Below are 23,475 nucleotides of genomic sequence, written 5' to 3'. Positions count from 1 at the left end.
ATCTATCTATCTATCTATCTATCTATCTATCTATCTATCTATCTATCTATCTATCTATCTACCTACCTATCTATTTATCTATCTACCTATCTATATACATACATAAAATTTTTTTCTCTCCAACTACCCTAATACTGACAAAGGTCTCATGAGTTACAAATATCATCTTTCCATGCAGGAATGTAAACAGTTCAACCTTAATAAGTCTGTTATGATTTCCCTTTCCTGTTTACCTCCTCATGTTCCACTTGAGTTTTGTATTTGAAAGTCAAATTTTCTAATCAGCTCTGGTCTTTTCATCAAGAATGCCTGAAAATCCTCTATTTCACTGAATGACCATTTTTTCCCCTGAAGGATTATACTTAATTTTGCTGGGTAAGTGATTCTTGGTTGTAATCCTATCTCTTTTTCCCTCTGGAATATTATATTTCATGTCCTGTGGTTCTTTAATGTAGAAGCTGCTAAGTCTTGTGTTATCCTGATTGTGTTTCCACAATACTTGAGTTGTTTCTTTCTGGCTGCTTGTAATATTTTCTCCTTGACCTGGGACCTCTGGAATTTGGCTACAATATTCCTAGGAGTTTTCCTTTGGGGATCTCTTTCAGGAGGAGATCGGTGGATTCTTTCCATTTCTATTTTGCCCTATGGTTCTAAAATACCAGGGCAGTTTTCCTTGATAATTTCTTGAAAGATGGTGTCTAGGCTTTTTTTTTTATCACGATTTTCAGATAGTCCAATAATTTTTAAATTCTCTCTCCTGGATCTATTTTCCAGGTCAGTTGTTTTTCCAATGAGATATTTCACATTGTTTTCTAATTTTTCATTCTTTTGGATTTATTTGACAGTGTCTTGATTTCTCATAAAGTCACTAGCTTCCAATTGCTCTATTCTAATTTTTAAGGAAGTATTTTCTTCAGTACTCTTTTGGACTTCCTTTTCCATTTGACCAATTTTGCTTTTTAGGGCATTCTTCTCCTCATTGGCTTTTTGGACCTCTTTTGCCATTTGGGTTAGGCTATTTTTTAAGGTGTTATTTTCTTCAGTGTTTTTTTGGGTCTCCTTTAGCAAGCTGTTGACTTGTTTTTTATGATTTTCTTGCATCACTCTCATTTCTCTTCCTAGTTTTTGCTCTTCTTCTCTTATTTGCTTCTCAAAATCCCTTCTGAACTCTTCCAAGGCCTGTGACTGATTCATATTCTTCTTGGAGGCTTTGGATGTAGCAGCTTTGGCTTTGTTTTCTTCTTCTGGTTGTATGTTTTGATCTTCTTTGTCACCAAAGTAAGATAATATAGTCTGACTCTTTTTGCGCTGCTTACTCATAATCCCAGTCAGTTACTTGAGTTATAAACTCTTTGTTAAGGTAAGAGTCTGCTTCCAATATGGAGAATGTACTGTCCCAAGCTTCAGGAGTTTGTACAGCTGTTTTCAGAGATGCTTCTAGGGACCTGTAAATTTTCAGTTCTTCCATGGTGCTATGATAAGGAGCGAGGTGTTTCCTGTCCACCACCACTACAAGCTCCACCAGGCCAGTGCTTCTCCTTGCCCCAGGACTACCCCTCAGAACTGTGACCCAGATCCAAGTATGGGCAAAGCAAGAGATTCCTGTCTCAGCACTAGCAAAGAGATCCCTGCAATCCCCCTCTGATCAGCCACTGGATTCCCCCTCAGTCTGTGGTCTGGAAGCTCAGGAGGCAACTGTGGCCCGCGCTCCCAACTTATGACTGAGACCTAGCTTCTGACTCTCACCGCGGTCACAGACTTTTTCCACTGACCTTCTAAGTTGTCTTTGGTGTTCATGGGTTGAGAAGTCTAGAAACTACCACAGCTGCCCAAGATTCAACCCTCTGAGGCCTGCTCCAGGTTCGCTGCAGCCTGCGCACCCAAGTCTAACTGTGTTCCTCTCCACGTCTGGCGTGATATACCTTTCTGATCAACTATCCTGGTTGTCTTGGGCTGAAAATATGTTTCACTCCCTCTTTTTGTGGTTTCTGCTGCTTTAGAATTTGTTTAGAGCTATTTTTTTTTACAGGTATTTGGAGGGTTTTGGGGGAGAGCTCAAGCAAGTCACTGCTTTTACTCTGCCATCTTGGCTCCGCCCCTCCACAAATACATTTTCATGATTCAACTTTCAGTGCTTTTCCATCAACAGAGTTCATGTGGCTATCCACCCATAAAGGGGATTTAGTTATTTCATGGGCCTTCTCTAGAGGTAAGCCACTTTTGCCTATGTTTGACAAATCCAATGACATACACCTGTAACCAGTCTTTATTATTGCTTAGTGAGGTGATGCTAGCTTATTCCAAAAGTATTTCTATTGGTTTTTGACCTCTTGATCATGTGTCCTAAGAATTTTTATTAACTGTCTTTTTCCTTTTTTTTTTTTTTCACTTGGAATCATTAGTCTTCCTATAACTGCCTTAGAGTGATGTGCTCAATGTTTTGTTAATATTGTACAGATTTTTATTAGAGAAATTCATAGATCATCTTTGGTCATATTAAAATTCCAAAAGTGCACATTATGATTGTCATTGCATAGGTGTTATTATTTTAAATGTGTTCTTCCAATTAAGCTTTTATTCTAATATCTTGTAATTCTCTTACTATATTCAACCCCAGTCTTTTCCTTTATTTCTTTATGCTTAATGTGTCTTACCTGGACAACACCTAAATATTTGTAAGTATCTCCTTCAACCACTGGTTCAGTGTGACCTCTAGATTTAAGCTGGAAATCTTTTCCAGCTTTCTCTTTCCTTGGTGTATATTAATAATTTTGTGTTTATTCATTCTACATGAGATTTTGACATCAGCCTAGCTGAGATTCCCATATTTTGTCATCTCCGTTGTCTCCCCTCCCACACTTCCACAACCCCACACTGGCACAATGACACTGATGATCATTTGAACTTTGAGTTTTTCATGGGCTTGGTGGCAGTTGTTTTGGACTTCGGAGGATTAGTAGGATTGAATAGGTGAAGGTTGGTCTGGAGAACATTTAAGAAGTAGGAAACAGCACAATCAAAGGAAAAGACAGAGGAGATAAATCCCAGGTTGTGTGTTGAGGAAAAGTAAATAATCCTATTTGAACTGGAATACATAGTATGAGGAAAGACAGGTTTGTACCAGATTATGGAGGTTGTGATTTTTGTTTGATAGCCAATAGAAGGTCAGTAAATATTTTTGAGAAGAGTGACAGTCTGATCTATGTACAATGAAGATTAGTTTGATAGTGGTGTACAGGATGGAGTTGAGGAGTGGGAAGTGGTGGTAGGGGAGGCAGAAACAGCTATTAGGGATCTGTCCAATAATCCAGATAGACAATAATGTCATTCTACACTAGGGTGGTAGTGGAAGTAAGGAGGAAGGAAGGTATCATTATAATTACACATGAGAACTAAGGGAAGGAGTTCAACTCCTCTGGGAGAAGATTGAAGCCAGTCTAAGTTGCACAAGTAACCTGTTTGCATTTAGTTATACGAAGGAACATGATAGCAATTCTAGAGGTTGTGGAGGAATCCTAGGTAGGTCACATCCTGGGCTTCTAACTACTCAAGGAGCATTGCTCACCTTTATTGTTGTAAGAGCAGTATCCCCTACCTCACCTTTTTGTCCTAGTTAAGAAACTAATGGGAAAGTAACTCTTAATCCCTTCTCATAACAAAATAAAATGATCATAATTTTAGTCCTTCAGTATTTATGAACCATTTATTTTGAGGATGTATACAAGTAGAATCCATAGAAAAGAGGAGTATCTCTGCACTGATTGGGAACTTGTAAGCTATAGCCTTTCGATATGACAATGAATCTTCTATTACAACCTTATACTGAAGGTTGCTACTGTGAGTGAAGTCCATCCACTTCCTGTTTTTAATTTTTTTAAAGAAGTAGAATGCTTCTCATGACATATTAAATATGCATTGCCTTTGGAAAGTTGGTAATATACATGTAATTTTTAGATAATAATAGGTAATGTTTATATAGCACCTTCTATGTACCAGGCACTGTGATAAGTGCTTTATGATTATTATCTCACTTGAGTTTCACAACAGCCTTGAGAAGTAGGGGCTAATATTACCCTGATTTTATAGATGAGGAGACTGAGGCAAACAGAGGTTAGATGACTTGCTCAGGGTCACAAAGCTAGTAAGTGTCTGAGGCTGAATTTGAACTCAGGTCTTTCTGACTCTAGGCCCGGCTCTCTATCCATTCTTAGGAACTTGCTACCCCTACTTCCTAACAGCTACTTAACATCTCATTTTATGTATTTAATAAAAGTCTGTGGTGCAGAAGATGGTAATTTTTTTTCCTCTAGGCGTAGTTGCTCATACTGAAATAGTTAACCTCTTCATGAAGCATGAAGAACAGAGCTCAATTTCTTCTCCTGGGAAAGCATTTGTTGATGGTAGTGAAAAACTTTCCAAGTACAGTATTAGATGCAAATTATACAGTCTAATATTCAGTCCTGAGACATTTTTATTCAACTTGTTGCTAGTCCTGAATAAAATAAAGTTAACACTGAAATCTTTCTTTTAGGCAGTTACTGAGAAAAACTTTGAAAACAAGGATTTTCGAGCATCTCTAGAAAATGGTGTCCTGTTGTGTGAGTAAGTATGTGAGCTGTTTGTTTTTAATTATTAAAAAGTTTTAATTTTTTCTTAGGGAATTAGCTTTGTTTTCTTCTGGGGCCCCAGACTGTAACCTGAACTCCAGTCTGCTTTCTTACAAATGTGTGCTATTAGCCAAAAAGAGGGTTAGGATGAACTGTCTTATTTTCCTTCTTAACAAGCTAGCCTCATAGATAAATATGCTGTGTGTACATATATATATATATATATATATATATGCACATACGTATATATCTATATTTACACATATATATGTACACACACACACACACACACACATATAAAGATAGATTTCAGCAAAGCATTTGCCAAAACATTTTATGCTCTCTTGGTGGACAAAATGGAGAGATGTGCACTGAATTTAACACTCTTAGGTAGATTTACCAAATTCTCTTGTCCCTTGGAAGAAGGAATTGGTTTATCTTTGTTGGTCCCATAGGCACACCTAGTAGCAATTTGATAGGACTGGACTTACCAAGTAATCCTTAATGAAAATCTGTGGGAGAGTAGAGATGACATAAAGTTGAGAGGCTTCACTAATGCATTGGCTGATAGTGAATACCTCACAAGATTTTGATAGGTTGAATGTAATGTGATGAATCAGATGAATTTTAGTAGAAAGAAACAGGAAATTCCATACTTGTGAAGCTGAGTTTTTTTAACCCAAGTATGGGGGAGGCATGGCTAGATAATTATGAAAAAGATCTGTGGGTTTTAGTGGCTCACAAGCCCAGTGTGAATCAATAGTGCAAAGTTGCAGCCAGAAAAGTGAATGTGATCTTTGGCTGCATTGACAGGCATAGTGTCCAGGACTAGGGAGTTGTTAGCTTCACTGTACTCTATCTTGGTCAGACCACATCTTAAGTAGTATGTTCAGTTCTGGGGATCACATTCTGGGAAGAGCGTTACTGGACTGGAGAGCCTCCAAAAGAAGGTTAGTGGGGTGGTGAGACAGATTATCCTCTCTGAGGGTTGGCGTAAGGAACTGGACATATTTAACTTGGAGAAGAGAAATCTCTGGGAAGACATGATAATTTCAAGTATTTGAAGCACAGTTCCTTAGAAGAGGGAATGAATTTGTCTTGATTGTAGAAAAGACCCAGGAACAATGAGTTATAGTTGCAAAAATGTGTATGTTTCTCGATGATGTAAGGCAACTTTCTACTAATTATAGTGGTTCAGGAATAGAATGGCCTACCTTGGTATGTGCGGTAGCTTTCTTCTCCTTAGAGAATCTTTAAGTGGAGGCTTAATAATTACTTGTTGGGGATGTGTAGAGAGACAGATTGGACTTGAGAGTATCTGAAGGCACTTTCAACTCTGAGATGCTGTGATTCTGTGACTCGGTGAGTATATCTCAGCACTTTTACTAGAAAAACAATCAAACAACACACTACAGGCCGATTCTGTCATCTTTTGTATGCAAAGCTATCATTTTAATGTTATTAATAGTAATATAATTTATATGCAGTTATTATTTTAATGTTATTATTAACAATAATCTAATCTGCATACAAAGTTATCATTTTAATATTATTAATAGCAATCTAATTAATAGCCCTAGTATTGCTTAGCCAATGCTATTGGTATTATATATCACCCAAGCATTATTTCTTTACGCTGTTGTACTACAAATCAGTGTCGTACTACATTTTCTATTGGTGTCCTGCTTCCAAAGGGTGCAAGTGTTTATGTTTTAAAAATAGTGTTGAGAAGGGAATTGCAATCTTTATTTTGCTGTCCAGTGTATCTTATTGTGGATATTTCATTATCTGCATATTGTAATTAATATCAGCAAATACATCTTGGTGTAAATCTCCAACACTAAATAGAGCAATTTAGAAAACTAAATTATAATTGGAAGCAACATAATTTTTTCTTGAGGATTCCACGTGGTGATCATGAGATAGATCTAACAAAATCTTTCTGATGCATTGTCCATTTATTTTAAACAAATGTTTATTGAAGCCCTACTATGTGCAAAACTGTTCCTCTGTTTTTGGTAGCAAAAATATAATAACATACCAGCTCCAGAATCGTGACGCCCCTGAATGAGTTTGCCTAGTGCAGTAGATACTTTGTGCTTCTTATAGGTGTTATCTTTTTTGGGGTCACAGTTAGTAAATATGGCTTGTGCATTATGACTTTAGCTGATGAGAGAGTCAGCAGAAGTCCAGAAGAAAGGATGTGACATGATGGTGTAGGTGAGGGATGTATGTAACTTATTGGATGGGGTCTTGGACCTGGAGTCAGGAAGATGAGTTCAAATCTTGCTTCAGAAACTTACTAGCTGTGTGACCCTGGCAAGTCATTTAATCTGTCTGCCTCAGTTTCTTCATCTGTAAAATGGGGGTAATAATGGTACCTGCCTCCTGGGGTTGTAGTGAGGTTAAACTGAGGTAAATAATAGAGCGCTTTACAAACCTTAAAGTACTATATAAATGCTAGCTGTTATTATTAGCTACAGAATTAGAATCACCCAATTTTATCATTGGGAGGCCCATCCACTCCACCTCGTATGTGAAAATAGAATCCCGTTACAATATGCGTGAATATAGATTCTGCTTGAAGATGTCCAGTGGAGAGGAACCAGCTGCTTCCTAGCTAGTCCATTCCTCTTGCGGATAGCTCTAATTGCTGGGAGGTTTTCCCTGACATCAAATTTAAGTTGGTCTCATTTGAACTCCCACCAGCATTCCTGGTCTTTCCCTCTAGAATTAAACAGTCAGTCTAGTCTCTTTTCTTCATGATAACTCTTTTCAAGGATTTTAAGGGCTGTCGTGTGTCTCCTTCCCCTCACCACCAGGTCTTCTCTTCTCTAGACTCAATAGTCGTTTTCTTCCACTTATTTTCATATGCCACTATCTCAAAGCCCTTCATCATCCTGGTTCTATTGGTGAAAAGGTTTAGAAGCAAAGGACTTAGGTCTGAGTCCATTTCTTCATATGTATAAGGAAGGGATTGGACTAAATGATCTTTGAGGTCCATTTCAGTTCTAAATCCTATGATCCTATAATAAGTGAGCAGTAAATTGAACTCTAGCACACCCAAACTTTAGGAGCGTTTAATTATTTAAAGTTGCCACACAGGTATGAGTGGAATGTATTCAGGTTCAGCCACCAGAGATGTGGACAGAGATGTGCTGTGCGCCACCACGAAGTTTGGGGCTGTCTGTGGGCTGACAGAGGCAGAGATGTCCAGACCTTAGAGTTGCTGGAGGAAAATGAAAAGGGACTCTAGGAAATACTCTGTGTTCTTATTGTCACCTCACTTTGTAGATACTTCAATGTCGTACAATCTCACAGAACATTATGATACTATAGCAAGTGGTAAGGTATTTGGAGTCTTTCTTTTAGGAATATAGAACAGATACCCGTAGAAAGGACAAGGTGAGCAAGGACAAAGAGTGATGGTGTTTGTCCTTCGCTATCATCCTAATACAGTTGTCATTTATTTGAAATACCCTTTGTGATAAGTTTAGAATGTTTAATCCTTGTAGGTATCAGTTCAATTGGTCACCGGCAGGTTACAGTATTTTTCTGCTTAACTATTCTGTTCAATTATATTTAAGCATGTTCTAAGGGGGGAAAAGGAGAGAATCCTTTTAAAGATGTAGGGGGTGAAAGTAGTCCAAAGAGGTTTAATATACAGTTTTCAATGATTCATTGCAAAACAAGTTCTAAACAAAATGTAAGCTTTAATTCTAGGCAGAAATGAGTGATGTGCCTATAAAGTAATGAGACAGGTGGATGTAGTTTTTTAAAAAAATCCAATAAAAACAAACATACTTAAAATGATTATTTTTCAAAATGTTTACCTTATTGGAATGATGCATCAGTGGCTCCATTGCTCAAAATACATTTGGAACTCCTTTTGGGAATTTTTTTTTTTAAGATTCAGCTTATGGGACAGAAAAATTATCTTAAAACTGTATAATTATACTTTTTGTGGCTTAATTTTCACTCAAAATGTTATGATTGAACTTGATCATCTTTACTGACTTTTGTGAATGACTTTGAGTATTTACTCTAAAAAAGATAAATATATATCACCACTAGAGGTTATTAAAGATATGCCACATTGTTTGAGAATAATTTAAAAAGAATCCCAAAGATATTTTGAACATGGTTGGAAACATTTGCAGCATCGTTGGAATCCTTTTGTCCCAGCCTTTCTCCTCTGTAATCCATCCTTCACAGCTGCCAAAATGATATTTCTAAAACACAGGTGATCATATTATTCCTTTATTCAAGAAGTTCCACTGAATCCTAGTTGACTTTAGGATTTGACTGACTTTTAAAGATGTCAGAGTTAGACTCCTAGCTACCTTTTTAGGTTTACTGCACTTTGCTCACAAATACTGTGAAAGTTAATATTTTATCCTAGAGACAATAGAGAAGTTTTTATGTGGACCTGAGAAGTTAATCTTGGTCTTTCTTTTATTTTCTGATGGGGAATCAATTAATGAGGATTCGTTAAGTGCCTACCATGTCCTTGGCACTATAATAGGCTCTGGGGATAGAAAGATGAAAATGAAACAGCCCCTGCCCTCAAGAAGCTTGCATTCTATATGGGGAAACAACATGTACTTTTATAAGTATGTATAAAATATTCATTTATAAATCTATACAGAAATAGATGAAAACAATTTTTTGAGGAAAATATTCTAGCAACTGGGAGTAGGGTGAGTATAGGAATAAGAAAAAGCTTTATGTAGAAGTTGGTTTTTGAGCTGAACTTTGAAGGGAAGGAGAGAAGCAGTGTCCATTTGTGTGACTGTGGAGAGAAAGGAATTCTCTGTTAAGCTAGAGTGTTATGTGGACAAATGAACACTTCTCTAGGAGAACTGGTCCTTAAAAACTCTTTTGATTAAAAAAGTCTCTTTGGAAACTGGAGTGGGCTGTAGTTGGAATGAAAGGCATTGTCAAACTATACAGTCATTCAGTCAACAAGATCTTATTAAGAGCCTACTATGTGCCAAAAACAAAGCTAAATGGTGGGGTTACCAAGAAAGGCAAACACAGCCCCTGGCCTCAGGGTGCTGACAGTCTAAAGGGCAAAGAACTTGTAAACAGGTACATGCAAGATCTATTCAGAGAAAATGGAGTAATGACTGGGGGTAGAAGAGTCAGAGGTTTTCAGTAGCCAAAGTTACAGCAACTAGAATTTAAAAGGTATTCTTACCATAGTTTATGAAAAGCCAAAGTTCTGTTAATTGCAGTTGTATTTTAGTGTGGGAAGGTACTAGACTAGAGTCTGCCTAGTTTACTACTTTGAACAATACTTTATTTAAGTTTCTATCACTTTAGGTCTAATTGATAATTCATAATGTTTTAATAGAGCAGGGATCCTTAACCTTTTTTGTATCTTAGATTCCTTTGGCAGTCTGGTGAAACCTGTGGATCCCTTCTCTGAATGTTTTTAAATGTATAAAATAAAATCTGCAGGATTATAAAGGAAACCAAATATATTGCTATCTAGTTATTAAAATATAACCCCCCCCCCCAACTTTACAGGTACCACGTTAATAGCTCCTTTAATAGTTACTTTTTTTTTTTAGAAGAAAACACAGGTATTTAGATTGTATGCTAATCTATGTACCCTTATTAAAGCTTGGGAAGGCTTAGTTGGATGGAACATACAGTGAATAACAAGGCATTGCTGTTTGCTGGGTGGGCAGCTACTTTAAGTTTAAAATTGTATTTTATTGTATGTATTTTATTGTAAATTTGTATTATGTATTGTATGTATTTTATTGTAAATTTAATAGTAAAAAATGACAAACAAGCAAAATGGACAAACGTTTAATCTCAACCAAAACAACAAACAAGCAAAGAAAATGCTTTTGTTCTGAATCCCCTTTGAGGTCTTATCGGAGTTCTGGCATCTTTGGCTCTATTTGCTTTTTTTTTTTCTTCTTTTCTTTTATAATTACAATCATTGTTCATATGGTTCTTGTTTTACAGATTTCCCTTTCTATGACTTTGTACAGGTCCTTCCACATTTGCTTTTATGTCTCATATTTGTTGTTTTTATGTACCACAATATTACCCTTAGAGATTTGCTTGGGGTGCTAAGGTTAAGTGGCTCACCTAGGGTCAAACAGCTAGTATGACAAGCAATTCCCTAAGACTATTAGTTGCTAAGCATGTTCAAACCTTCATTTGTAGAGGGAGTTTTTTCATTAGGAGTTACCTGTACCAGTGTCTCCTCTACCACCACCATTCCTTCTATACCAACACACTGTATTTATTACCCATTCTAAAAATGACTGAATATAGATGCTGTTTTTAGTGCTTTTAATTCCCGTTTTCCCTTTTTTATGAATTTATTTTGTTTTATCAACAATCACTTCCATAAACTTTTTAGTTTTAAATTTTTCTCCCCCTCCCTTCTTACCTCCCTCCCCAAGACAGTGTACAATCTGCACATATATATCACACATACATATACATTCCTATTAAATATATTTTCACATTAGTGATGTTGTAAGTAAGAATTAGAACCAATAGGAATTCTCATTTTTCTTAATAAGTTATTCAATCTCCAAATATTTTTCAAGCACCTTATATGCCAGGTGATGGCCATACAAAGACCAAAGCAAAACTGCCTGCCCTCAAAAAGTTCACATTCTAATGGAGGAGAAAGTAGGCATATATGTAGGCATATATAAATATATGGAAAACAGGCAAAAATGTAGGAGGGTGATGCTAACCCAACATGTAGCAATCTCATGGGGGATAAGGTTAGATATCATGATACAGGGTATGAGCTCTACCTCTGAAGGGTCCTCTTAGAAGCCAAACATACATGCTCCCCTCAGTCTGCTACTGACTGTTATATCATTAATTTTTTTTTTGCCATTGGGTTAAAAGGCATAGGGGTATATTCTCATATTACTCCATAAGTTACTAAAAACAAATTGTTTCCCCATTAATCAGTGAATTAACTCCAAGCTCTTTGGGAAAACATGGGAAAGAAGAAGTTGCCGACTAGAATTCCTCATACCCACTGTCACCTCTCAATTCCTTGAATATCATCACAGTTCAATAAAGTGGCTTTCTTCAGAATGTAGATAGCTCAGGTGCTCTCAATATAATATTTTGCTCACTTTGCCTCAAAAATATCAGTTAACTGATTTTCTCCATATAATAAGGCAAAACTTAATTCAGTTCTTGTCAAGAATGAAAGACAGCTAAACTCAGTTTTCCTCATGGATTTTTCTTAGCATGTCTTCTCCAAAGAACATATTTCCTATACATTATCCTCTCCATAGTCAGTAAACTTGTTCTCAAGAAGAGCAGCTAAGTAATATACTCTTAAGTGCCTCAAAGAAACTCTTTCTGGCCCATTCCAGTTAGCTGTCAGTCCCCACATTTCTTTTCTTTTTCTCCAAAAGGTATTGTAACCATATCTACAGTGTGAGAGAGTTTATGAAAGCTGGGGTTACACAAGTCAACTTTTCTGAGGAGTAGACAGTGACATCTAGGACAACAAAGAAAACCCTTTTGCAGAAGGTAGTGCTTGAACTGATTCATTAAGGTTCAAAGAAAACCAGGGATTGAAAGGTGGAGGTGAGGAGTGAGTGCATTAAACTATATAGTTTGTGCAAAGGCATGGAGATGGGAGAAAGAGCATTGTAGTAGAGCAGCAAAAATCCTTTTTGGCAGAAGCATAGAGTTTTGGGAGTGGAATTAATATGTAATAAATCTGTAAAGTTAGGTAGGGGGCTAACTTGTGAAGAACTCTACATGCCAAGTGATGTAGTTTTTATTTTAATCTAGAGGTGATAGGGAGCCTTTGGAACATACCAAGTAGAGGGGGTGAAATAGGTCAGACTTCTGCTTTAGGAAAATCACTTTGGCATCTGTATAAAGAATAGATTGGAGTAGGGGAGAAGTTCACTTTACATCAGAACCTTTCCATGCTTCTCTGTATTCTTCAAATTCATTATTTCTCACAATGTTGAAATATTGCATTACATTTATGTACTGCAGTTTGTTTAGCCATTCCACAATAGATGGGCATTTACTTTGTTTCCAGTTCTTTGCAAAGCAGAAGAAAAGTATTGATACAAATATTTTGGTGTAGATGGGTTATTTCTTCTTAATAATAACCACCTTGGAGTATATAAACCTAGTGTAGAATCTCTGCATCAAAAGACACGGAAATTTTAGTGATTTTATTTGCATAATTCCAGCTTGCTTTCCAGAATGATTATATTGATTCACAACTCAACCAACAGTGCACTAGGGTGCCTATCTTTCCACAGCCCCTCCAACTTTGACTATTTTCTTGTTTTTTGTCATTTTTTTTCTAATTTGCTGTATGTGAGGTGAAACATTGTTTTGATTTGAATTTCTCTTTTTATTAATGATTGGAACATTCTTTCATATATTTGTTGATAGTTTGCCTTCTGAGAAATGTTCAAATCCTTTGACCACTTATCTCCTGGGGAATGGCTTTTGGATATATATGTATTTATGAATGTATATATACACATATACATACATTCAGATAGATAGGAAGATATTTTCCATTGGCTACCAAACCATTGTCTGAGATATTTGTTACAAAGACTTTTTTCCTGTCTAACTGCTTCCCTTATTAACCTAGACCCATTAGTTTTGTTTCTGTGAATACTTTTCAATTCCATTTAATCATAATGAGATATTATATCTTTTGTAATTTCCTCTACCCTTGAGTGGTTAAGAATTCATCTTCTACCTATAGCCATGAAAGGTGTTTGATCTGTTTCTCTTTGAATTCTTTAATGATATGGTCTTTAATATTAAGGTTATGTAGCTCTTTTAAGTTTATTGTGCAACATCGAGTAAGATGTTGGTCTAAGTCTAGTTTTTGCCAGACTGCTTTCCAGTTTTCCAGCAGTTTTTTTAATCAAATAAGAAGTTCTTTTCTAAATAATTTGTATTTTTGGGTTTAATGAACATTGTTATTGAATTCCATTGCTTTTCACTCTCCCTTATCTAGACTGTTCCATTGATTGATTGCTCTATTATTTTTAACCAATATCAAAATGTTTTCATCCCTGCTGCTTTTTAATATAGTTTGAGGTCTGGAAATACCAATCCCTTTCGTTCCTACCTCCCCCCCCCCAATTATTTCCCTTTATACTCTAGATCTTATGTTCCTCCAAATGAATTGTATTATTTTATTGAGTTCTGTATGGTGTCCCTCTGATAGTTTGATTTGCCTAATTTGTTTTTAATAAACAAAATTGTAATGACTCAGAGGAAAGCAGTTCTATAATAGATTTACTCAACTAAATTTAGAATATGATGGCAAATGTCATAGTCATTCTATTATTAGGGAAAATTTTGTAGGTCAGAGCTTTTAAATTATGGGCAAAATGGAATTTATATATATTTCATCCTAACCTCTCTTATTTGAGCAGCTAAGTGTGAGTAGAATGCCAGGCTTAAAGTCAGGAAGAATTTTAATCTAGCTTCAGATACTTACTAGCTCTGTGATCCTGGGCAAGTCACTTAACCCTGTTTGCCTCAGTTTCTCATCTATAAAATAAGCTGGAGAAGGAAATGGCAAACCATTCCAGTATCTTTGCCAAGAAAGCCCCAAATGGAGTCATGAAGAGTTGGACACGACTGTATGGCAATAGCCTCTTTTCTTTAAGAGATGTCTGCTTATTAACTTTTTTTTTTAATTGGACTTTTAATTTCACTGCTGTAGGGGAGTTCTGGGTAAGGAACTTCATCATTGTGAGTCAGCACTTTTCTATAATATGATAGTTGTCTCGGTCATTGAGACCTTAAATAACTTGTCCTGGGATATATAGGCAGTATGTACCATCGGTGGGTCTTCCTTCCTAAAACCTGGTCTTCCTGACTCTGAAGTCAGCTTTGTATGCCCTTCTTGAATATGTGTCTCTGATTAGTTTTTCTTAACTAATCTAGTCAATTTATATGTAGTGATTCCAAGCCTTTTGGTTCAGCCTTGGTTTCTGAAGCTTCCCTTTCTTTTTCTGCAGTCTTTGCAGCACACAACTCAATCAGATCTTCCTCTGACAGTTCTTCTCCGTGAGCCCCAGTCATCTCCTTCACATCATTCTCATCCACTCCTAGCTCCAGTTCTTGTGCTAATTTTACAATCTTGTTACTCCCTTCTTTGAATGTTTCTTCTTTTTGAAATCATGAAGACTGGGAACAAATTGTGGACACAATTTACTCCAGACTCTCTTCATACATGTTTCTGTTGCACCTTCCCATAACTTTCAGAATTCTTTACATAAAGTTGAGATTGTGTAATGTGAATTTACATAAGGTGAGAACTGTCTGTATTCAACAGAGAAACTCACTACTATCCAGTGTATTGATGACGATTATGATAAAGAGAAACTAGTGAAGGCATTGAAGAAAGAATTTGCTTGCCAATGGTATGGTAATGGAACATCTAGGATGTGGAGAAATAATTTAGCTGTAGTGTGACTCACTCAAGTACATATATGAGTTCCTAGATGAGGTAAGACTGAGTGTGGTCCACCAGTGAGTAATGAGTAAAAAAAAAACCAAAAACCTCTTTCTGCGCTTTGTCATATATTGAAAAAATCTCATAGCTTACTTAATGTATCCATTGGGTGGGGAGGGGTTGGACTTGTATAACTCACTCATACAATAAATGGAAAAGGTCCATGTAGAAAAGAAAAGAGAAAAGCAGAGTAGTAGAAGTGGGGAATAGTGTTTGTTCATAGGATCAACTCTGGACTATGCCACTTTTTACCTGTGTGATCTTGGATAAGTCATTATTTTGTTCAATGGTCTCAACTATGGATCTACATTGATCCTACAGATGACATGGGATGGCAGAATATGCCTTTTCAATATGATTGGTTTCCTTCATAACCATATGCATTTTATTTTATTCATTTAAAAATATTATTCTGAGAAGAGATTCCAAATCTTTTACCAGATTGTGAAAGGAATCCATGATTCCAAAAAGGTGACTTTCCTAGGGCATAGCTTTATGAATAGCAAAACAGATCTATTAGAATGGTCAGGTCCATTGGCTGAGAAGTAGGTTTAAAAAAAGAGAAAAAAAGCACCTGGGGCAGAAATACGTAGGTGTAAAACTCAAGGACTGATTAGTAGTGTGAAAGATCATGAATTGTACTGAGTGATTAGTTGCTTTTTTGTTGTGACTTTAATTGGACCAATGATACATAATATAATTTGTAGATCTAGAATTGGAGTGTAGCCTAGGAGAAGCTTTGAGGAGGCTGGAGCAGGATGAGTTAGTGGGGACGGTGGGAAGCATAGTTGAAAGATTATCGACTCTGGGGTATGGAACATAGACTTCAGGCCCAACTTTGCCACTTACTACCCATGTGACCTCAGATAAATCACTTCATTTCATTTCAGAAATCATTTATTAAGTGACTGCTGTAGGTATGCTAGGTACTGGAAATTACAAAGACAAAGACAAAATAGTATCTACCCTCAAGAAGCTTACGTTTTGCTGGAGGAAAAGAACATTTACATAGATGAGTATGTACCACATTTGATACCAAATAATTTTTTTTTCCTTTTTGAGGAGGCGATGAGGGAAGATCACTAACAATTATGGGATTTGGAAAGGTCACATGTCGGTGGTGTAGTAGATAGTAGGCCTGGAATCAGGAAGACCTGAGTTCAAATCCAGCCAAACACATTTACTAGCCGTGTGAGCCTGGGCAATTCACTTAGCTTTACCTCAGTTTCCTTGTCTGTATAATGGAGTTAATAATTTCACCTGACTCCTTCAGTTGTTGTAAGGCTCAAATGAGATATTTGTAAAGTGCTTAGCATGTTGCCTAGCACATAGTAAGTGCTATATAAATGTTAGGGATGGTGATGATGACGATGATGTTGCTGGATATAACTCTTGAGCTGGATTTTCTCAAAAAGACATTATACTAGATGATCTTTATAGTCCTTTGTAGATCCAAATCTGTGCTCAATATTCTTACCAATATTATGTGAATGGGAATACCCAATGGACCACATTGGGATAAATGGTTCCATTGACTGATTTTATTTTCCACTGGAAATAAGGATTTGGAAAATAATGATAATGCTTACATTGTATCTTAAGGTTTATAAAGCACTTTATATATATCTATATATATATCTATATATATCTATATATATAATCTCACTTGAGCCTTAAAACAACCCTATGGGGTAGGCTACAGTGTTATCCCTATCTTATAGATGAATACACTGGTAGCTGACCTGTGTGTAGTCAGAAATCCAGTAAACGTTTAAAACAGCGAGGTATCCCTCTCTTCTGCTAACTTAAGTGTTTATCATTTCAAGTCATAATAGGACCATAGAACTAGGTCTTAGCGGACTTCAGAGTCCATCTAGTCTAGCATCCCATTTTAAAGATGAGCAAACTGAAGCCTGGTTAAGTGACTTGGCAAAGGTAGAACCAGATCTTCTGTCTCTAGAGCCTGTTTTCTTATTTATGCTATGCTGACTCCTTCTGTGACCTCAACTTTTTCTTAATGGGATAATAATTACATAGAAAATGTCTTTTATGCTTTACCAATCACTTGACATACCTGATCTCCCTATATCCTAGCAAGAACTTCATGAGGCAGGTTTTTGTTGTTGTGAATGGTTTCAGTTGTGTCTGACTTTTTTGACCTCATTTGGAGTTTTCTTGGCAAAGATACTAGTGGTTTGCCATTTCCTTCTCTGGATTATTTTATGGATGAGGAAACTGAGGCAAACAGGCTTAAGTAACTTGCCAAGGGTCACACAGCTACTAAGTGTTTGAGGCTGGATTTGAACTCAGGAAGATGAATCTCTCTGAGATTCTGAGCCACCTAGCTGCCCTGTGAGGTACATAGTCCAAGTATTATTTTTCCTCTTTAGAGGTGAGCAAATTGAGTCTTAGAGAAAAGTTATAATTTGTGAAAAGTCCTACAGCTAGTTAATGGTGGAGATGCTACTTGAACTGAAGAATCTTTCTGATTTCCCTATTACAGCATATTGTCCATTGTAGGAACTAAAATTTAATTAAAAAAACTGACAATATTTGATGTACAGCTAGATTTCAGTTAGTGAAATAATGAGTCCTCGTAAAGGGTTATGTGATTTGAATTTGCATGTCATCGTTATGTTGGGCTGGAACCAAAGACTATTTTACATACTTATAACTTTGAACAGTGTGAATTTGAAACATGCAAGCACTTCACAGGATTCGCTATTTGCACCAATCAAGATCCAGCGTATATGCTGATATGTCTTGTATGTTGTTACATCTATAAAATCATAAAGCAACAGAATAATGGTAGCATATGTTATCTCTATAGAAACCTTATACTTTAGGAATCTTAGGTTTAGGAATTTTGTGTTCCCTGCCTCTCTAATGGTACAAATTGAAGATCCCTGGATTTGGACGGAAATCAGTAGTATTGTATAGTTGAAAGCACACGTATCTGTAGTCTGAGGACCTTGGTTAGAATTCTGCATCCGATACTTTCCATTCCAATAAACATATATTAAGCACCTACAGCTGCTTGCCAGGCACTGTGTTAAGTGCCAATTAATAAAATGATAGTCCCTGACCTTAAGGGACTTACAATCTAAAGAGCAAGACAACGCACAACATAACACCACAAAAGGGAATCAGGAAAGCAGGGAAGGGAAAGCCAGGAGTAGCTGGTGCAGGGACATCTTACAGTTGAAACCAGGCAGAGCAGATGATGCACAGCAGAGTAAACTGAAAGTACAGTTTCTGCCCTCTATAAAGGAAAGCATTGGCAGTGGTTTGGTACTCCACCCTCTAGAGCTGCAATCAAAAGGGAGAGGGGGAGGGAAGTAGTGTCAATCAAGGAGAGGAATCTTGTTTCTGGAGTTGAAACCAGGCAGAGCAGCAGATGCAGAGAGGAGTGAACTTGTCACTTAATCCATCGCCATCTCGGTTTTCTCATCTGTATAAAGAGGGGATTGGACCATATTGCCCTTGAGGTCCTTTTAAGCTTTAATTTGATGGTCCTATTATATTTAGTACCCTGGGATCCTAGGCAAGTCACTTCAGTTTCCTAGTCCTCAGTTTCTTCCCATGATGAATGAAGTGTTAGAACTAGGGAATTCTTAGATTTCATCCAGTTCTAAAGTCAAATATAAGATCCTGTGATTCTGACCTACAAAAAGAACTATTGCCAACAAGTTCACTTAGATCCTTAAATTTGGAAACAGTTCTGTTTACCCTTATCAATTCCTAGGAGAAATAGCCCGAGGACTCTTCCCATAATGATATGTATTCCACTCACAATGCCCAACTTGACGAGTTATGCTTTGTTTGCCAAAGTTGTGTTGGCATTTTCTCCAAAGTTCAGTGCCCAGAATTGATAACTAAACACTGACTATATAATGAAATAATGCAGAGTTTTTCTCAATTTCCTTAACACCATTTTTTTAAGGAGTAATTTCAGGAATGTTTTGACTCTTGTTTCTATCTTCTTCTTTTTTGCTGATCTGCTGGTCACTATAAGCTCTTATACTAGAGGATTCATGAGGGAAAGCAAGGGAAGTGCTATTCTCCCTTAGGTTGCTGCTACCTTAGGACTAGTCTGGTCAAGTTGTGTCAAGGAAGGATAAAACAAAACCAAACCAAAGCAAAACAAACACCTTAACTTTTTGTTATCTAAGACTTTGTTTATATTACTTCTATCTTTCTTTTCCCTACTTCAAGCCCTCATATGTACCTTCTCTTAGGCTGGTAATTGAAAGTTAGCTATACTAATATCTATTTTCAGAAGTGACGCTATGAAAAATTCTCCTAGCATTACTAAGCCTACAATACAAATGAGATAACTGAAGCACATGGGTAAATTAAATAACTTGTCTAAGGTCAACCGTGACTCAAGTGGGTGGAACTGAATTTATATAACTCTCTCTTCCTCTAGCAAGGTTAAAAATGGAGGCACACTTCCTTGAAATCCAAGATATTGCCCTGGCTTTTGACTTCTGATCCTGACTGGTGTGCCACTGAAATATTGCTCTTCTAGGGCATAAGTCAACCTAAAAGAGTCACTCACAAGATACCAGACAGGGATGCTAACTAATTTTTCTATTCTCTGTGGTACTTGATACTGTTTTCTATTGAAGTAGTTCTTCCCTAATTTTGTTTTTTTTCTATGCATTGTAGAGAAAGTGCTTTGTTTTCTAGAATTAAATCTAGTGAACAGTGTCATACTTTGCAATTGGTGCCTTTTTTTTTCCAAACGATCATCTTTCCTTGTCACTTTGGAAGGTGACAACATGTCTTTTGGAGCCAAGGCCTTCCTAGCTTGGATTTATGGAGACTTAGTCTTTAAGCATACATGTCAAAGGATCAAGCTTGTCATAGCAGGCATAGAATGTGCTTAAGTTAATGAGGGTAGATGTGTTATCATTTGAATTACTGTGTTCTCTAAATATATTTAGGTGTGAAAATACTTTGAAAATCTTCATTTAAGAAAGTCCTGTTAATTTTTCCACTTATAATAGCTCTCTCTCTCTCTCTCTCTCTCTCTCTCTCTCTCTCTCTCTCTCTCTCTCTCTGGCTCCCTCTGTCTCCCTCTCCCTCTCTCCCTCTCTCCAGTGCATACTCATTGGGATTGGTCGACAGGTTAAGTAATTTACGTAATGTCACATAGCCAGTATATATTGATACTTGAACCCAGGTTGTCCTGACTCTGAGGCAGTCTGTCTTGTAATTTCTGGACATTAAAGGCATGTCTGATTGAAAGAAATTTTAAACACATTCTTACTCATGGTTCCAGTCCTTTTTTTTCCCTGATGCTTTTTTCTTGTGCTGAACATTCCAGTGATTTTAAAAATATTTGATTTCTTTTCTTTCCTCTTTTCTTCCTCTTTGGAGCTAAGGAAATACTCCTTGTGAAGTCTTCAAGTCATTATTTCAGGACACTCTTTTGGTAGGTGTTAAATTGTACTTAATAAATTCTAGTGTTAGTATTATCATAGATTTAGTTCTGTAAGGGACCTTAGAGGAAGTCAAATATAACTCCCCCATTTTATAGGTGAGGAAACCGAGGCTAGGGAGGTTAAGTGAAAATAAGAGTTAGAGTAAGGATTTGAACGCAGGTCCTCTGATTGAATGAGTCAATTTTTTTTCTCCTGCACTATAACATAGATTTTTCCTATGAGGTAAGGTATAGTTTACTAATAATTTCAGCCTAATATCCTATTTTGTCTTCCCCCTTACCATTATAACCAACATCTAGTATTTGCTAGGCCAGGAAACAAAGTATAGTTTCTATTTTCTAGAAGTTTATAGGCTTCTATCAGTGCTGAAAAGTGTTTAGTACTCTCTGTAGTGTTAAAATACATTTTCATCATGTGTCAAAGTAACAAGAACCTTAGTATAATAATAGACTCTACTGTAATTATGTTAGGCCTTCTGGCCCCATGTGGAGGAGTTTTAGGATCTGAAGCTGAAAATTGCATTCAGACTATAGTATCAGAGTTTTCAAGCCCAGGCTTGAATGAGTTAATAGTGGGGGGAGGGGGGAGCTGTGTCGCCTTATATTGTATCTTTTAAACTTTTCAGCACAGTTTGGGGAGTAGCATTCCACTTAATGAGGTTCCCATTGAGAAACAGTATCATTAGTATGCATAGAACGTACCAAGGGAAACATAAATTATATCATTATTTTTTACATCATCATTTAATTTTCTTTTCTTGTGCTTTGGACAAGTACCAATTGGATTGACCTAAGTTGAAATGATCCTGAAGTCATTTCCTGGCTGTTTCAAATGGAGCTAATTTTAACCATTCCCTAATAAATTTGAAACTAAAAGACAGCTATACAATTTACTGCGAGTAGAAGTTTTCATCTCTTTCAAGGATTCTCTTTGTGGGGAACCTAGAAGTGAATGCTAAATATTAATCATAACATTGTTTCTCTTAATTTGGTCAATAAATAATTTTTCTTACATAGTTGTTTCCTTTTTATGAGAAAATTGGGTCTGGACGGCAGAGTATTATATTCTTAAATGAGAATGTCTTGTGAGTAAACCTTTCTAGAATTTCCTTTCTCCTTGTTTTAGTTACTTTATTAAAGAACTTTGAGCAGATGTTGACAACTTGTAATTTAATACACTTTTTCTGCATTCTCTTTCAGTTTGATTAATAAGCTTAAGCCTGGAATCATTAGGAAGATCAATCGTTTGGCTACACCAATAGCAGGTTTGGTAAGTAAATTGTTTTCAGACCTAGCTTTTTTCGTATCTGAAATGCAAGTCTGTAATAGGCAGGCTCTTGTGTCTGAATCTATCACACAAACAAGGCTTTAAGGATATATCTCTGGAATTTTTATTTTTTTTCTTGAGTACCTGTCTTTTACCTTTTCCTCCCTCTTTTCTGGGAGTTCTTCCTTTTCTTTTGATTTCTCATCTTTTAGTTTCATTGCTCTCTTTAATTCTTTTCTTTGTTGTTATTGTTTGCGTGGGATCTGAGATTTCATCAGAGTGGGAAACTCCCTGACTGGGAAATTTTTTCCAACTGATAGGTACGGGTGACTCACTTTAACTTAAAGTCCCAGAAAGTTGCTTTGGACATTGATTTGTTCATATGTATCAGAGGTATAAGACTTGAACTCAGGTCTTCTTGATTCCCAAAGCTGACCAAGTCATTATATCTCACTATCTTTATCTGTTCATATTTTTACTTTTAACACATTTTATCTGAAGTGACATTTGCAGCCTTGGTGCTTGTTGGCCCCAGAAGTCTGGCACCATTATATGCTGCTTAGTTCCTATATAATACCAAATAATCGTAACAATAATAATCCATATTTATGTTGTTTTTTGAGGTTGCTCAAATGCTTTTCTTGTAACAACCCTTGTTTGTTAATTCTGATAGAACATATAATTTTCTTACCATTTTACAGATGAGGAAACTAAGATTCATTGAATTTAAATGACTTGCCTATGGTTAATAGATATTAAGTATTAGTACTATAGAAGACATGCAGAGATAACCCTGAAGTGGCAGAGAGTATCATAGGAGCTGCTGGGTTTTTTTTTTTTTTGTGTTACAGGGCTCTTTAGATAACTTCCGACATGTTCTAGCTGTAATCTTTAATAACTCCTCCTTTCAGAGCCTTGATTCCTTATCTGTGGAATGAAGGAATTTGACTAAAATAAGAGGTTCTTAGGCAAAGGTCAGTGAACTTATTTGGACAAAAAAAGAAAAACAACACTTATTCCACTGTATTTCAGTACAGTGCTAGGTGGTGCAGTAGATAGAGTGCCAGGCCTAGAGTCAAGAATATTAATTTTCCTGAGTTCCAATGCAGCCCTAGACACTTAGTAACTGTGTGACCGTAGGCAAGCCACTTAACCCTGTTTGCCTCATCTTTAAATAAAGTGGAGAAGGAAATGCAAACCAGTTCAGTATCTTTTCCAAAATGTGCCATGAAGAGTTGAACATGACTGAAATGACTGAAGAACAACAACAACATTTCAATAAAATTGGTTTCCTTGGAATTCTATGTATTCTGCTTAGGCCTCCCCAGACTTCCAAAGGGGTCTATGACATAAAAAAGATTAAGAATCCCTGGGATTGATGATGTTTTTCCTGTTTTAAATTTCAAGTTGTACGTGTGAATGATTCAACACAAACTCTTTTCAGGGTACATTCTTGCCAAGAGGATATTAATACAGTCAATAGTGTATTTGTAAATGAAAGAAAATTTATAATTAAAGATAGAAAGCTGACAAGTTTCAATAAGCCATGAATCCTTTAAGAACAAGATGTCAACCTCTTTTATTTCTGTTACCAAATGGTGAATTGCAATAATGGAAAGTAATAAGTAGTATC

General features: G+C 36.4%; 1 protein-coding gene across 6 annotated transcripts in view; it reads left to right on the top strand.

Annotated features, from left to right (window-relative positions):
* Positions 1-23,475, top strand: part of LMO7 (LIM domain 7) — a 244,468-nt gene that overhangs the window by 78,630 nt on the left and 142,363 nt on the right. For all 6 annotated transcript variants that reach the window (XM_027844564.1, XM_027844561.1, XM_027844563.1 and 3 more), the window contains exons 3-4: positions 4,532-4,602; positions 21,776-21,845. In XM_027844564.1, coding sequence (XP_027700365.1) covers positions 4,532-4,602; positions 21,776-21,845 — 141 coding nt within the window. The remainder of the gene's footprint in view (positions 1-4,531; positions 4,603-21,775; positions 21,846-23,475) is intronic.

This window comes from Vombatus ursinus, unplaced genomic scaffold (genome assembly GCF_900497805.2).
Source record: "Vombatus ursinus unplaced genomic scaffold, bare-nosed wombat genome assembly UNPS02014942.1, whole genome shotgun sequence".
Taxonomy (NCBI): domain Eukaryota; kingdom Metazoa; phylum Chordata; class Mammalia; order Diprotodontia; family Vombatidae; genus Vombatus; species Vombatus ursinus.
The sequence above is the reverse complement of the archived record's forward strand: the minus strand, read 5'-3'. Positions and strand labels throughout refer to the sequence as shown.